Source organism: Neodothiora populina, assembly GCF_041146345.1.
Source record: "Neodothiora populina strain CPC 39397 chromosome Unknown canker_contig_12, whole genome shotgun sequence".
In the NCBI taxonomy this organism is placed as follows: domain Eukaryota; kingdom Fungi; phylum Ascomycota; class Dothideomycetes; order Dothideales; family Dothioraceae; genus Neodothiora; species Neodothiora populina.
Window position 1 is genome coordinate 382,631 of NW_027191404.1, and position 14,232 is coordinate 396,862.

Sequence of the window (14,232 nt, forward strand, 5' to 3'; positions counted from 1 at the left end):
AGCTCCGCCGAGAAGAAAGCCACCCCTAATTCTTGGCTTGTGTACCAACTGGCACGGTCGAGGTTGCCACTTCCTAGAACCACCAACTCGTCATCCACGACGGTACATTTGAGGTGGCTCTGCACTGGCTCTGCTGATGCTGTCACACTACGCTGGCCCTGATCTTGGTCGCTGACTGCGCCTGAACTAGTATTGCGCCAGGGTTCGTAGAACTCTACTTTCAGATGACCAACGCCTTGTGGCGCGCTTTCGATGTCTATTTTGCTGCTTTCTCGAAGCCTTGAATGAGCCCTGATGAGCGCCGCGATGCAGCGACTTGTGGTACTGCCTCCAGTGACCAGTTGCTCGAGTATCATTAGACGTGCACTCGTGACAATATGCACATGTAAATAAGGGTTCTTGTCCAAAGCTTCCAAGATAGCACTGAGGACGGGCGGAGATGTGATATTAGGTGTCTGAATATAGATGCTCGAGCGTGCCTCTGCGATGGCCAACAGGAGAAATGTGTTCAAAGGAGTCGGAGGCGCAGGCGCATAGTCCTGCCAGGGAAATCGAAAACGCGGGTTTATGTGATGTGGAGAGGGTAGGAAGATGGTCTTGACGTCTTTCAAGTCTAGCTGGCATGCGGCTGGCAAAGATCGATTCAGCATGGGCTCGTCTGATTCTTGAGACGCCGGACTCGTATTGTCCTTGGCCTCAGACCTTTGCGCGCTGAGAAAAGGCTCTGATGATGATGTTTCAATGACCTCTTGGATAGGAAAATGGTAGGCCTTGTCCGCCGGAGTGGCCCACACTTGCGACCAGAAGTTCAGGAATTGCTCTACTACTGGACCTGTCATTCCCACACAACCCTCGAACCAATCCTCCCAGCTCACATTGCACGATGGTAGAAACACTTTCTTACGATCGCAGATGATGAATTTAGGGTGCATCACACAGAACGGCAAAAAGAAGATACTCTTGATTTCCATGTCGAGACCAGGAAGGGTTTCCACTGACGGCAGGCCAAATTTCGATGGCCATGACGAAGGAGCATAGATTTGACCATTAGGAGAGAAAGTGTGGAAGATCTTTTGCAGCAGGGACGACGAGGAGAAGTAGATTCTAACGCGAATTTTTCGGCCTTTTTGTTGCGCTTTGGCAGAGAGGTGGCACAGCACGTCGTTGAAGGTGTTGAGGGTTCTTGACCGCGCCCAGAAACACGTCACCAAGATTATCTCGCTGGATACTGACTCCAGCGCTGGTCGAATGGTTTTGTATATACCATATCCAGTACCGAAAGTGAGACTCGTGATGTTGCACGTCGTGGTTAGTGAGGTTGGAGTAGTTGCATAATAATTCGGATGGTCGGCTTGGTTATGTTCAGTCGATCCAGAGAGATCTCTACACCATGATTGGAGAAGGCTCTCTTCTCTCATAGCTGTGTCTTATCGCAATACAGCCTGCGAGCCGGCTTACTGGATGCAGAACTATGTCATAGTGGAAGAAGGAGGATGATACGAAGATAAAACAATAGCAGACGCCTGATTAGATAGGTAGGATCGCCTCACCACATGTCGTCTATCCAGAAAGACTAGCGGCTTGGCGACGAGCATCTAGTGATACTGTACAGCTAATATTCCAGCGACGACCCTACACTTCTTTCATTTCTTATCTCAACCCCTTAAGATCCACTGTTGCTGGGTATATATCAGCAACATCGCCTTATCGAAGATTGTCAAGATCTGAAGTGCCTCCTGTAGTAGGGCGACGCTCTAGCTCTCGCTGCCAGTTCGAGCACCAGGGATCAGAGGCAAACTCTAAACCCCGACCAATAACAACCTCTCCTATCAGATACCTCAAGCAAATAACAGTCTTGTTTTCGTGCTCGTGCCATCTTCGCGATATGTAAGCAAGGCGGAGTCTGTAGGACATTGCATTCCGTGTCAATGTCAGACCATGCAGCCATTTCGCTCTCCAAGACTTGGTCAGCTTTCATCGAACCGTCTAAGTCCTTGCCGTTCTTTCACCACGAGTCGTATAAGAGATCGATTCATCCCATGTTTGTTCACCTGATATATGGCATGCAGGAGGCTTTTGCTTACAGTGACCAGCTTTCGATCCTTACTCTTACACGCAAGGCCGATGGCTAGACCAAGACACGAAAAGACGAAATGCACGAAGGCTGCATTTCGATTTCGACGCCTTGCTGAACTTGGCGATCAAAAGTAGCCCCGGCGCTCATGAAGTAGTGTCTTGCGAGAAGAGGGAAGGTGGTTTCAACCGTGTCTTCATCATCGAGCTGGATAATGAAGCGAAAGTCGTTGCAAAGTCGCCAACCCGCCTGGCAGGTGCTCCTGGTTTGACTATAAGCTCAGAAGTGGCAACCTTGCAATATGGTATTCAATCTACAAGATCCTAGGTAAAGGGAACGTTTTGCTGATTTTTCTGCAGTCAGAGAGCACACAGATGTACCTGTCCCCACACCTCTCGCGTGAAGTTCTACAACGGAGTTCAATCCTGTCGGAACCGAGTACATGGTCACGGACATGGTCTCTGGCGTTGCGCTCAAGGACGTCTGGACTCAAATGACCGGGCTACAGTACATACAGTGCATTGAATCACTGGGTAAGATAGCGAGGGACTTGTGTAATCTTGAATTCTCGACGTTTGGCTCTCTCTATATGAACACGTCAAAGAGGTCTGTCCGAACACTTCCACTTGACGGAAAGTACTCCATTGGACCTCATTGTGGCCGGCATCACTGGGGTCACAGGTTAGACGAGTCAGGCGCAGTGAGGATGCCCAAAGGACTTCAGGGGCCTTGTAAGTGTATCCATCTACAGTCACCGATCGCTAAAACTAACACTCGAAAGGGAAAAGGACATTTACATATCTTGCTACCCTTGAAAGCATTGCGAGATCAGCCGTTTCGGGCGATAAAGCTCGGCAGACATCGGTCGACAATCATCTGCAGCTTCTGGACGTGAACCGAGGCATACTAGGGGCCATCACAGATTTGCAGGTCGTTCGGGATGCTTCTAGGCCTGTCTTATTCCACCCTGACTTTCACGCCCGCAACATCTTTGTGTCAGCTGACGAACCTACACAGATCACAGGCATCATTGATTGGCAGTCTGCAGCAGTCGAGCCAGCCTACGTCTACGCTGCAGAAACACCCGACTTTGCAGAGGAATTGTTTTTTGACGAAACGCTAGACGCAGAGCATGGTGCTGATATGGATGCGGCGCATGCTGATACCCAGAGCTGCAACCAAGCCTGGATAGTCATGAGCTTTCTTTGTCCCAAGCTAGGCAAAGCCGTGAACCTAGATCCTGTTCTTCTGCAGTACCTCGCTAGTATACATTCCGGCGACCTAGACAACAACGTGTCTCTTTGCTCGGAACTTACAGATATAAGCCAGAGATGGACGACACTCGGCCTGCCAGGCGATAGCCCCTACAAGCCGAGCCAAGAGGACGCCGAGGCCCTGGAAACAGAGCTAGATGAGCTTTATTCCACGCAGAGGCTGAAATTGTACCTGGCACGCCTACTTCGCTGCCAGACGGACGGCTGGGTCGAGACGGAGAAATGGGAAGAAGTCGTGCCGATATATCGAGCCGAGTATGAGGCTTTCGTCAGGTCTTGTAACGAGAGTCGGGACGAGGGCGAGAGTGAAAGCAATGCTGTGGCGACGGCGGAGCGGCTGTGGCCGCTTAATATGCGTTGATTTGTTTTGATTGCGACGAAACATAGACTCGGTGCACAAGTAGCATTGACGTGAAATGCGGCTTGTAATGTTGTGGTCGCTATGCTAGGTTGAAGGCCAGGCTTTGAATTCCAGACTTCGGAACCCTCTGGGGTCGTACTTGAGGTTGGACTCGAGATTGGACTAAGCCTGAACCTGATTATGAACCTGAGAATGAACCCACAGCCAGATCCCGGATTGGACCTTCCAGCTCTGGACCTAAAGTCAAACCCCACATCGAACATCTCACAGATGGGTTCGATCCTGGGTAATGCAACCTAGGGTACCCTAGGCTGTCTATAACTTCGAGATCCACGTGGGTCTTGCTGTGACAGGCGCTCCTTCCCCGTCCTCCAACCTGGAACAGGAAATCTCAATTTTCCTCTTCGACTTCTGATTTGACTCCGATTTGATTTTGTGTGTTCTTTTGAATTCGACGTTTCAAAATAGAGTGAATATTCGTACAGAGAAACGGTGAAAAAAGTGCTAAAGTTACTGACAAAATGCAATATAGCGCGTACATTGACCTTATGTGATCCGGTCTTTTCTATAACTTTTTCCCTACAAAGACATCAAGAGTCCGACATGAAGAGTTTCACCCTCATCGCCTAGCAGCCTTCTGGCCCATCTCCTTCTTTCCCATCTTTCCAGACGGCAGGGGGGCTTTGACACTAGCCATGACGGGCGCCTCGACCTTGGCGGCGTTGATGTTCCTGCTGAACTCGATGGCCTGGATACCATCGATGAGACCAGCGACGGTCTCAGCCTGCTTGGCCTCTAGAGCGGCACGCGCCGCTCTCTTGTCCTCGAGCTCCTTCTTGCGCTCGACGGTCAACAGCCACTCGTCGGGGAACTGCAGCTTGGGCTTGGGCTTGTGGTGGCGGAAGTCAAAGGGCAGGTCGGCGAAGGTTTCCTTCGGGTCCTTGGCTTCTGTGATCAGCGACTTGATCGTGTCGCCCAGGTAGCGCTTATTTTGGGCTTGGGTTTCGAATTCCTCGGCGGACATTTTGGCGATGCCTGTGTCCGGGTTGTAGCGCGGTCCGAGGAGCTTGATCAGTTTGTCTACTTGGGGACCTGAGAGAGAGAGGTCCTTGGGGTCGAATTCGACGACGACTTTGCGCGCGGCAGGGTGCTGTTCACCGAGGTAGGTCGTGTAGCGGAATCTGAGGGGTGTAGCGGCGGTCGGTTTCTCAAAGGCTTTGGCGAGGTCTGTTGGGTGTAGTGGTCAGTAAGCAGGCCTCTTTTTTCTTATTGTAACAGGAAAAACACATACGAGCAAGCAAAGGCATCTCCCACGCAGCATTGCGGGCGTATTCCCGAATCTCCCTCGTCTGCTCGAGTTCTCCATGCGCAGTACTGCTGATATCGTCGCCCTTGAAGTCGTCGTCGGGGCCGATATCCTCCTTTTCACCCATATTGAAGAAGCCATCGCTCCTGTACTCTCTCTCCTCGAGCGGATCAGGAAAGCTCTCTTCAATCTCATGCAATGCGTTGCGGATGGACTCGTCCATCTCCCGGTGTGTTCGGCTGCCGGGGCCGAGCTCCTCGCGCATGATCTTGCCCACGCGCTCCATGTCTTTCCTGACCTCGGGCGAGCTGGTTTGGTACTTGAGGCGGTCGGCGCGGTTCAGTCTGCGCCAGAAGTGGCTGTTGAAGTGGGGTGCGTTGCCGTCCTCGCCGTCGCCGCCTGACTCTGTCTGCTTGTCTTCTGCGTTGCGGGTCATGGGGCTCGTCGAGAGACATCTTTTTGTTGCTGTTGCCGTCTGTCGTAGCGAAAGCCATTGTGTGCGATGTGATGAGAGGTGCTGTCGTGCCTGGCGGCAGACCTGCCGTGCTGCTGTCGCCATTACTTGCTTGGTTGTCGTGGTTGCTGTCTGAGGTATTGCTCCATACAGAATCAAGATCTTGGGATTAATCTTCCTGGTCGCATCATCTTCGGCGCTTTGCGGAGTCGTACTGGCACCTCCGAGCCTGTAGAGGCTTGGCGTTCTGAGTGTCTAAGGTACTGTACTTGTACCTAGACTTGGCATTGTCGTCGTCTCTTTGTACAAGGTACTACAATGGTAACAGTAGGCAGTATTCCAACCCAAGTAGACAACTCGACTCTTCATTACAAGCACCTTCACCCATCATCATACTCTATAATACAAAATTCCACTCATAGCAATCCACGCACTCCTCGTCCACCACACACTCCGGCACCTTCTGATACTGCTCCAGCACATAATCTATGACGTTCAATATGCGATGGTTCTCAATACTCACCCTCCAGCCCAGATCGCTGACGGTGTCGTACACGCATCGCCGACCGGTGTGACACTGGCTCTGCATCGCGTACCCGCCTAGTGTGCATGCCGAGTTCCATGCGTTGCAGGAGCCCATGAAGACGGGGTCTGCGGTGTTTCCGAAGTGGTAGGTGGGTGGTGATGCTGAGCTCCCTCTCGTTCTTCTAGTCCCAGGTGAAGAGGAGAAATTGCCTTGATTCGGTGGCACGAATAGTCCCAGCCTGCTTGCCGCTAGAGCGTCCGGAAAGGCCTCGAACGTCAGAGTAGGTAGACCAAACGTGTGCCCTAGCAGACTCGCCACGACGCCTCCCAGGGAGTGGCCTGTGAGCCATATGTCGGTTGCATTGGGGAATGCAAGGCTGATGCTATGGTACATGTCGATGGCCGCGCCGTAGTAGCGGTCGCGCTCGCTTAGTTCGGTGGCTAGGCAGCTGCTGTTGCATGTGTAGGGAAGACCGGCTGAGGGCGAGGCGCAGCTGCAGACTTGGTGCCAGAAGTACTGTCCGCCTTGGCCGCAGCAGCATGAGGCTAGGAGATTGTCGTTGAGTAGATCTCTTGGTACGGTGTTCGGCGGTGTTGTCTTCATGTCTTGTTTGTTTTCATGTGGATTGCCGAAGTTGAGATCGAGGTAGCGAGAGAATGCTAACAGAAGTGAGAGTGTAAGTGTAAGATTCCAAGGACTAACCAAACATGAAGCAGTGAAGTGCTTCAATATGTTCATGTTCTTCTCGATCCTCTCTCCTATTTATCTCCCAGCTTCTTGCCTCTTCGCCTTCCATCCTCAGTCTCATCACGAAAACGCACACCAAGGGGTGCAAGTCACAAATATCACAAATCCACTTACATGTTCCCTTAATACCAATGACTACCGTGGTATTATCCTCGTCTGCAAACACATGGCCTCGAATGCCATCCGAGTCCCACCCAAAAGGCAGTGACGCATTCAGGTTCGTCTCATTGACCTTTCCGTCTTGTTATAATCAAAGAATGTCCGTGTCTTGCACAATACTAGTATTCGCAGATGGACGGTGAAATAGAAGAGGAACGTGCAAGAGTAGAACGAAAGAAGAGGATGTGGTCTTTTGCAGGGACAAGGGAAGAAAGTGATCTAAAGTGACAGAAGAAGAACTTACATCCTTCCACTCCCCGGTCCCAGGCATCCAGATATACGCATCAGCAGCCATCTTGGCGAAGTTGATCACAGTCTGCTTGTCGGTGACATCTGGCGCTTTCATCACCACATCATCTACCGTTGAGTCCACAACTCCTTCGTCTACGTCCTTTGACGCCGTTACGGAAATCAGTCTCTGCTTGATAGCGAATGGACGGCTGCTAGACTCCGTACGCCGCACTGGGCCTTCTTCTCGAGAAAGATTCATGTCTGAGCCGGGACCTGCACTTTGAGGTACTTCCATCATGACATGTAATGAAGGAAATTCATGAGTGCCGCGGTGGTGAATACTGCGTAATGTCTAAACAGTACATTGAGGAATCAGATTCTCCTGTTCTATATCTTATTCCCAAGTCATGGACATGACTTACGAATACGCGCTCGGATTGCGAGACAGAGTCCGTGGTTTTGTCAACTGTCTGGAGCGAGAGAGGCTGTTGTTGACGTTGTAATGAGTCGTGTTGTTGCGCATGCGCGGTCGTCGCTGTTGAAATCGTACAGATACATGACAGGAACACGAAGATCCCTGCCCGCATTGGATGGGGATATGCGCAATTAGAACTTTCTTGATAGGGTCGAGAGTGTGCGGGGTCTACATGTACATTAGAGAGTGGGTGTCGCCATAAGGTCGATATATAGGCGAGGTAGTTGTACGATAAAGTACCTTAGCATATCGCGGGGTTCGGGAGTGTATCGTGGAGATATACTACGGTACCTTACTCTGTTATTGCGGGATGCAGTATAATCATAGGCAGCCATCTCAATGTGCTCTTTGGCTTCTTCGGGGAAGGACCATCCACCATCTGCGACTTCACATGATAGTACACGAGATTGAGATATGTTCAGTGGAAACTAAGAATACTATGGAAGTTCTCATTTAGGCACCTCGTATACAAATGGGTATCTATTTTCGCTATTTGATGCATCGCCGTCGTGATCTTTCGATACAGCCACATGTCCTTAACCATACTGCGTGCGAAGCCACTCGATCCACACGCCCAGATCGCCCGTCACTTCCAGAGCGCGACCCATTCTCCTAATATGCTTCTGCACTTTGTCTTGTTGGCCCGCATTTTCAAGCTTGTCGCCGCCGTCGCCTCGATCCGACTTTTTCTCGCTTCTGACAAGATTCTGGCCCAGCACTGTGATCTCTCCATCGGCCAAGACGGACACGCTGATGCTGGCAAGACCAGATTCGAGATTTGACATGGGGAACACAATGTCCAGAGCGGGCGACGGGCTGGTCACGAGTGAAATGTCGATTGGCAGCACACCTTCATTGCCGTTCACTAAGTGGGTGCTTTTCTTGACTGTAGTGGTGTCATTGCTCGCATCATCCATTTCTAGGTCTCCATCGTTGTCCTCGGGAGATGATGGAGGCGGCGTGAGCAACTCAGCAAGCGTGAACATTTTTCGTGTCGTATTCTTCTTGTTCTCTGCCTGTTTTGTGTCACTTGCCTGCTGTGAAACTGGTGTTGTACTTTCATGAGAGGACGTTGCCCCGCTCACTTCAGGCGTCCTCGGCAAAAACGATTTCTGCAGCAAAGATCCGACGAATGCCCATTGCCGAAGGACTGGAAGCGCTTGGATGATCTGTCTAGGGTGGGCGAACGGAATACTCCTGAGGACATATCCATACTCTTGCTTCGGTACCCAGAGCTCCACCTTCTGTGTGACCTCGCCACCCTGGTCCTTTTGTGATACTGAACTTTCGGCGCTAGCCACAGCTGCCACACCGCCCAAGGTACTAAGCGAATTACTAGGTTGGGTACCTGGGGCAGATGTTGAGGTAAAGGCTGGTGCAGCGCGAGCGAGTAAGATCGATGTATACGTATGGAGGATGTCGACGTCGCTACCGGCTTGAGCGCCCACTGATTGAAGGATGCTGTTGGCTACGTTCCAAGGCATAGCCAATGGAGGATCCAAGATTGCTGCAAATCGAGCATTCGGGAGCTTCTGCTTTTGCTCCCCGTGCTGCTGCGGTTGGCCACTGGTCTGCGTTTGAGCATCGTCGGCAGAGTCCAGGTACGTCGCAGGTGGGTCTTGCCAGTCTATGCTTGGACTACCGCTCAGTATTGCGGTTGGCGAGGTGGTTTCAGCAGAAGGTACATAAACGCGGTCGCTTATCCAGGCGCTAGTCGAACGTAATGAAGGATATTGGCTGGGGTCACTGGCTTCGACAATTACCTGGAGTGCATATGTGTCGGTATGGTCCTCCTCGACATCGTCCTTGGTGACGTCGGAGTTTTGATTTTTTGACGCTTTAGTATCGGCGGTGTTGCCTCTGTTTCTGGACAGATGACGGTCATCCATCCAGTATTCTACGGTCATGCCAATCTTGCGGCGGGCATGCATCCTCGGTCGCCCACTCCTTCTGCAGGTAATCTCCTTGTCTGCCAGATCGTTCTTCGTCGACGCCTCTCTTGCTTCGAACAATGCGAGGGCGGCTTTCTTCTCCTCTTCGTACAGTCTCTCGAGGGCACTGTAAACACCGGTAATGGCTTCGAAACAGTTCAGCTGACCTGCCACGCTGAGCTTATCGAGCTTGGCAATAGTCTCAAGATTCGCAGCGAAACGATCGAGTGAGGTGTTGATAGCAGCCACACCAGAGGGAGAGGCCAAATCGCGCATCAGCACTCTTCCTGCTGCTTCCTGATGCGCGGTCACTGCCGGGTCCTCGCTGAAGAAAGACACATCGATCTGCGTGGGAAGGTTGTGCTTGAAAGCGATCTGTATAAAGGATCAGTAAAGTGTAAGATGTAGATCAGTCCATGCGCACTCACATCGATCATGACAGCAGCCTTACCCGCTATCGTCAGAGCTCGGTTGCCCTCGAATTTCTTGTCCTTGCTTTCGCTTTCGATGTCCATGCCCACCCAGCATCCTACTCTCCTCACCCCCTCCTCGCTCACTCTGCCCATTCTGGTCGCGCGCCTGGTGTCATCCCTGCCTCGACTGCGCCCATGCAGCTTCGCAAGAACACTCTCTATTTTCGCCCTGCGCTCCTCGTCTTCGTTGCCCTTCCTAGAACTCATCCCCATATCCGAGAAGCTGATGTTCATTGCATGTGAGCCTTCAGTGCCCAGCAGCGCACCAGGCGTGCCGATATCAAGACCTGCTAGACCCGCAGGACTTGTGAATGAGAGCAGGTTCGCCGGGCTGGCGCCTACCAGACTGCTCCCAGTGCCTGACACACCCAGCCCGATACCGCCGCTGCTGCCACCAGTGCCTCCATGAGATGTGTTGCTGATTTGACTCAAGCTTGGAACCATGGCAGCGCCGCCCTGGGAAGAGGGGGTTTGCTTGCCAGCTGCATGTTGAGGTGTACCCGTGAAGGACGTTGAGTGTTTTGTCGCGACTCCATTCGCAGTGCCTGGACGAGGGATTGCCGGGGATGGAATACTGCGAGGTGTTGTTGTCGTGATATGATGGGCCGGAGTTGACACGGCATGCGCAGCGTATGACTGAGGATGTTTATTCGAATACTGATTAGGAGTCGTCATTGCTGCCTTTCCGTTCTATTATTTGAGCTGCTGACTCGCTCTGTCTTTTCTTCCAGACGACTGTATCGTTACTTGCATCACCCGTGTAGTAGAAAGAGAAACAATCGGTGAGTCGTGATTGTGTATGTCATGGACCGAGGTGACACTAATTTCAGTAGTCCATAAACAACGACGGAGTGTATGGTATAAAAAATACTCCGCAGTCGGAAGGATGATAGATGCCTCACTGAATCTACGGCGGCTCTCCCTTGCATGTGAGATCAACAGCGCTTGAGCCCGCCAATCGATAAAACACTATGAACACTTGAGTCCAATCACGTGATGCGCATATCACAACGGCTAAGTCCTCACATGCATGGATCGGCGTTCGTGCGATACGAAGGTTTACAGATGTAAACACGGGGTAGTGCTAGGTTCGTGCAGTTCACATGGGTAGCTCGAGATAAGGCGAGGTGCAGCAAGGCAAGCTATCTACCTTGCACAGGATAAACACCCAGTCAAAGCATGTGAGTGCAGATCACGACAGATGAGCCCATAACTATCACATGCGAGTGTAGGCCATGTCGGATTGAGCAGAAGGTAAAGAAAATCGTCATTGCACGAGGTACGGAGTACATATGATAAGGCCGCTAGGAGGCCATGTCTCCAAGCACCGAATACCAAATTCTCCTTCGTCTTGATCGACTCGAAGAAAGGGCGACAAACCCGTGCCTCCCGTCATCGGTCATCAGTATAGTATGTGTTTTGTGATTACGCATCGTTTAGTCCTCCTCCACCTTCCACATCTCAGCATCCAGAGTTCGTCGATATTTGGTTCAAGTTCATCTCCCATCTCGCCCGTGGTATCGCACGGTGTGTATTATTCGGCCGTCAGTCGAGCACTTCGTTTACGGCTTGGAGATAGGGACAACCATGTCGACCTCGACGTCCTCGGCAGCCTTGGCGGCTTCAACCATATCGGCGCCCTCGGTCTTACCGCAGAGCTGTTCACATGTCAGTAAGTTGCACTGAGAGAAAGAGCCAAATGATGATAGCTGGAATACATACCGTCTCGACGATGATGCCGGTGATCTGGTAGGGATCGGCGTTGGAGGCAGGTCGGCGATCTTCGAAGTAACCCATCTGCTTGTCGTAGCACTCGCGGTTAACACGAACGGAAGCACCACGGTTGGCGACGCCCCAGGTGAACTTGTCAAACGAGGCGGTCTCGTGGGCACCAGTCATACGGAGATTGTTGTCCTCTCCGTAGACGACCATGTGCTCCTTGTGGCGGGCGCCAAGCTTCTCCATGGCAGCCTCGATTGCCTTGTAGCCACCCTCCTTACGCATAGCCGCGGTTGAGACGTTGGAGTGGAGACCAGCACCATTCCAGTCGCCGGGGATTGGCTTGGGGGCGAAAGTGACCTTGACACCAAACTCCTCGGCGACACGGTGGAGGATGAAACGAGACATCCAGAGTTGATCACCGACTAGCAAAACGGTTAGCCAGAAAGTTGCAACTTGAAACCATGATGATACACTACTTACGATCGATGCCGTTGCAGGGGCCGACCTGGAACTCCCACTGGGCAGGCATGACCTCGGCGTTGGTGCCGGAGATGTTGATACCGGCGTAGAAGCAAGCCTTGTAGTGAGCCTCGACGATGTCTCTGCAGAAGACCTTGCCGGTACCGACACCACAGTAGTAAGGACCCTGAGGAGCGGGGAAGCCGTTCTTGGGCCAGCCGTAAGGCCAGCCGTTGGTGTCGAGGAGGGTGTACTCCTGCTCGAGACCGAACCAGAACTCCTCGCTCTCGTTTGCCTTCATGAGCAGAGCAGCTGGGTGGCGGTGGTTGTACTTGTTAGGCTTGCCATCGCTCATCCAGGTCTCGCACATGACCAGAATGTTGGGTCTGCAGCGGAAAGGGTCGTCGTAGACGGCGACAGGACGGAGGTAGACATCAGAGTTGTCACCAGGGGCCTGGCCGGTAGAGGAACCGTCAAAGTTCCACTCTGGGAGATCCTCGACCTTGATGTCAAAGTCGGCGACAGTCTTGCCGGACTCGTCCGTCTTGGTCTTTGCCTTGATGGACTGTAGCAGGCTATGTCAGTTCAGAGTTCCGTGAACCTCGCATGACCGCCGGTTCCACTCCACGACGATGTGCTTGTGCAGAAGTCGTCAAGAAGGTTATGAAATGGCATCGTTGTTCTTAATTGATGACAATGATGATGATGAATTTTTCTGTCTTTCTTTTTCATGGCGATCGCTGTCGCCGCCGCGTTTCGGCAGTGACGAAACGCGGGGCGGCTGGCATCCCACCAAACTCACGAAACGCGAGAATGGATGGGAAGGACAGAGCAATTGCGTACCTTGCACTTGGAACGAACTCCGTTGGAGCCGTCAATCCAGACGTACTCGGCAATAATGTACTGATCTGCACCCTTGCCCTGCTCGAGCTTGAGGTATTTTTGCAGCTGTTGTTGATGTCGTTAGCTTTACTGTTGCAGAATCTTAAGCGGCATTTTTCGTTTGTTGTGAGGGACTTACATTTGCAGTGTTGGAAATGTACGGTGATTCAGCCTGCGATAGGAGTGTCAGTCTTCACAAGTCCTCCTTGTGCGCAGTCTCTTAGCGATCTCGGAGCTGGCTCACCATTGCGACGAATGTGATGTGGTTTCTGACTGGTGAGTCAAGAAGAGAAAAAAGACAGAGATTTGAAAAGGTGCACGCTGCGCGAGACAGACGGTGACGATGCTACGTGAGCAAGTGGAGGGAGAGGGGGGAAAACTAAAGAGTTGCAAGTGAGAACCGATGAGTCGAATGGATAAAGGGTGGGGAAGGTATTTGAACAATCGAACAACTGCATGCAACTCTTGATTGAGGCGGCTCACAATACACCACGCGACGCTTTGGCATTGGATTGGGGCCGGTGGGCAACCTGGCTTTGCTAGCCCACCGATAAGAGACCCTTGCCTCACGCTATCATTCGCTGCCGAGACTGTTTGTGCCTGCATTTCACCATGGATACTTGGGTCTTGCAAAACAAACTACACACACAATGACCATGTATCCCAGTATCTCAGGTTCTTTGTATCCTGTGTCTTCTGTTGGTTGAGACCATGAACCAGATACATTTCTCTCGTCTGCGCCAGATGGGTTTTTATTACGTGGTTCGAAGACTTCCTAGCCGTTGGGCCCCCATCCGATAGAGCCAGCGCCTGCGTGAATTGCTCGTCTTCTAGGCATACCCCAAGCTGTCCTGGATACGGCCGCGGCATAAAGCTGTCATGGAACCCTTATCGTCACACCCACTATTGCCGTACTTATCGGCCTCTCGAGATAGCAGGTACAAAACATGCCTGCTTCCTTGGTTCTACAAAAGGTAAAGCGAAATGAGTGCTAATCAGAAGGCTGCACATGATTCAGCCCGCTCGCGAGTATAGATATGCGTGTGCAGAAGGATCACCCTATACAGTAGCATGGTTCCCGCGATCTGACTTCGCAACATGCCCAGATAGCGAGCCAGGCACAGCATAGCGATCCCCCAAGCTCCCACGACCAATCAT

General features: G+C 51.9%; 5 protein-coding genes across 5 annotated transcripts; 1 reads left to right on the plus strand and 4 right to left on the minus strand.

The window, feature by feature from the left end:
- Positions 1-2,780: 2,780 nt before the first annotated feature.
- Positions 2,781-3,709, plus strand: AAFC00_000845 (uncharacterized protein; the record flags this gene model as incomplete). The annotated part of the gene is made up of 2 exons (XM_069347569.1): positions 2,781-2,805; positions 2,856-3,709. The coding sequence occupies 2 exons, from the start codon at positions 2,781-2,783 to the stop codon at positions 3,707-3,709; spliced, it is 879 nt and encodes a 292-aa protein (XP_069203415.1).
- Positions 3,710-4,328: 619 nt separating this feature from the next.
- Positions 4,329-5,574, minus strand: AAFC00_000846 (mitochondrial 37S ribosomal protein mS35; the record flags this gene model as incomplete). Its single annotated transcript, XM_069347570.1, has 2 exons — positions 4,329-4,936; positions 5,001-5,574. 2 exons carry the CDS (start codon positions 5,572-5,574, stop codon positions 4,329-4,331), a joined length of 1,182 nt encoding a protein of 393 aa, XP_069203416.1.
- A 292-nt stretch (positions 5,575-5,866) lies between these two features.
- AAFC00_000847 (uncharacterized protein) lies at positions 5,867-7,719 on the minus strand (the record flags this gene model as incomplete). Its single annotated transcript, XM_069347571.1, has 4 exons — positions 5,867-6,654; positions 6,857-6,974; positions 7,146-7,484; positions 7,555-7,719. The coding sequence occupies 4 exons, from the start codon at positions 7,717-7,719 to the stop codon at positions 5,867-5,869; spliced, it is 1,410 nt and encodes a 469-aa protein (XP_069203417.1).
- Positions 7,720-8,143: 424 nt separating this feature from the next.
- On the minus strand, positions 8,144-10,686 carry AAFC00_000848 (uncharacterized protein; the record flags this gene model as incomplete). Its single annotated transcript, XM_069347572.1, has 2 exons — positions 8,144-9,913; positions 9,967-10,686. The coding sequence occupies 2 exons, from the start codon at positions 10,684-10,686 to the stop codon at positions 8,144-8,146; spliced, it is 2,490 nt and encodes an 829-aa protein (XP_069203418.1).
- Positions 10,687-11,573: 887 nt separating this feature from the next.
- Positions 11,574-13,321, minus strand: AAFC00_000849 (uncharacterized protein; the record flags this gene model as incomplete). Its single annotated transcript, XM_069347573.1, has 6 exons — positions 11,574-11,669; positions 11,734-12,155; positions 12,214-12,757; positions 13,036-13,140; positions 13,214-13,246; positions 13,319-13,321. 6 exons carry the CDS (start codon positions 13,319-13,321, stop codon positions 11,574-11,576), a joined length of 1,203 nt encoding a protein of 400 aa, XP_069203419.1.
- Positions 13,322-14,232: the final 911 nt, after the last annotated feature.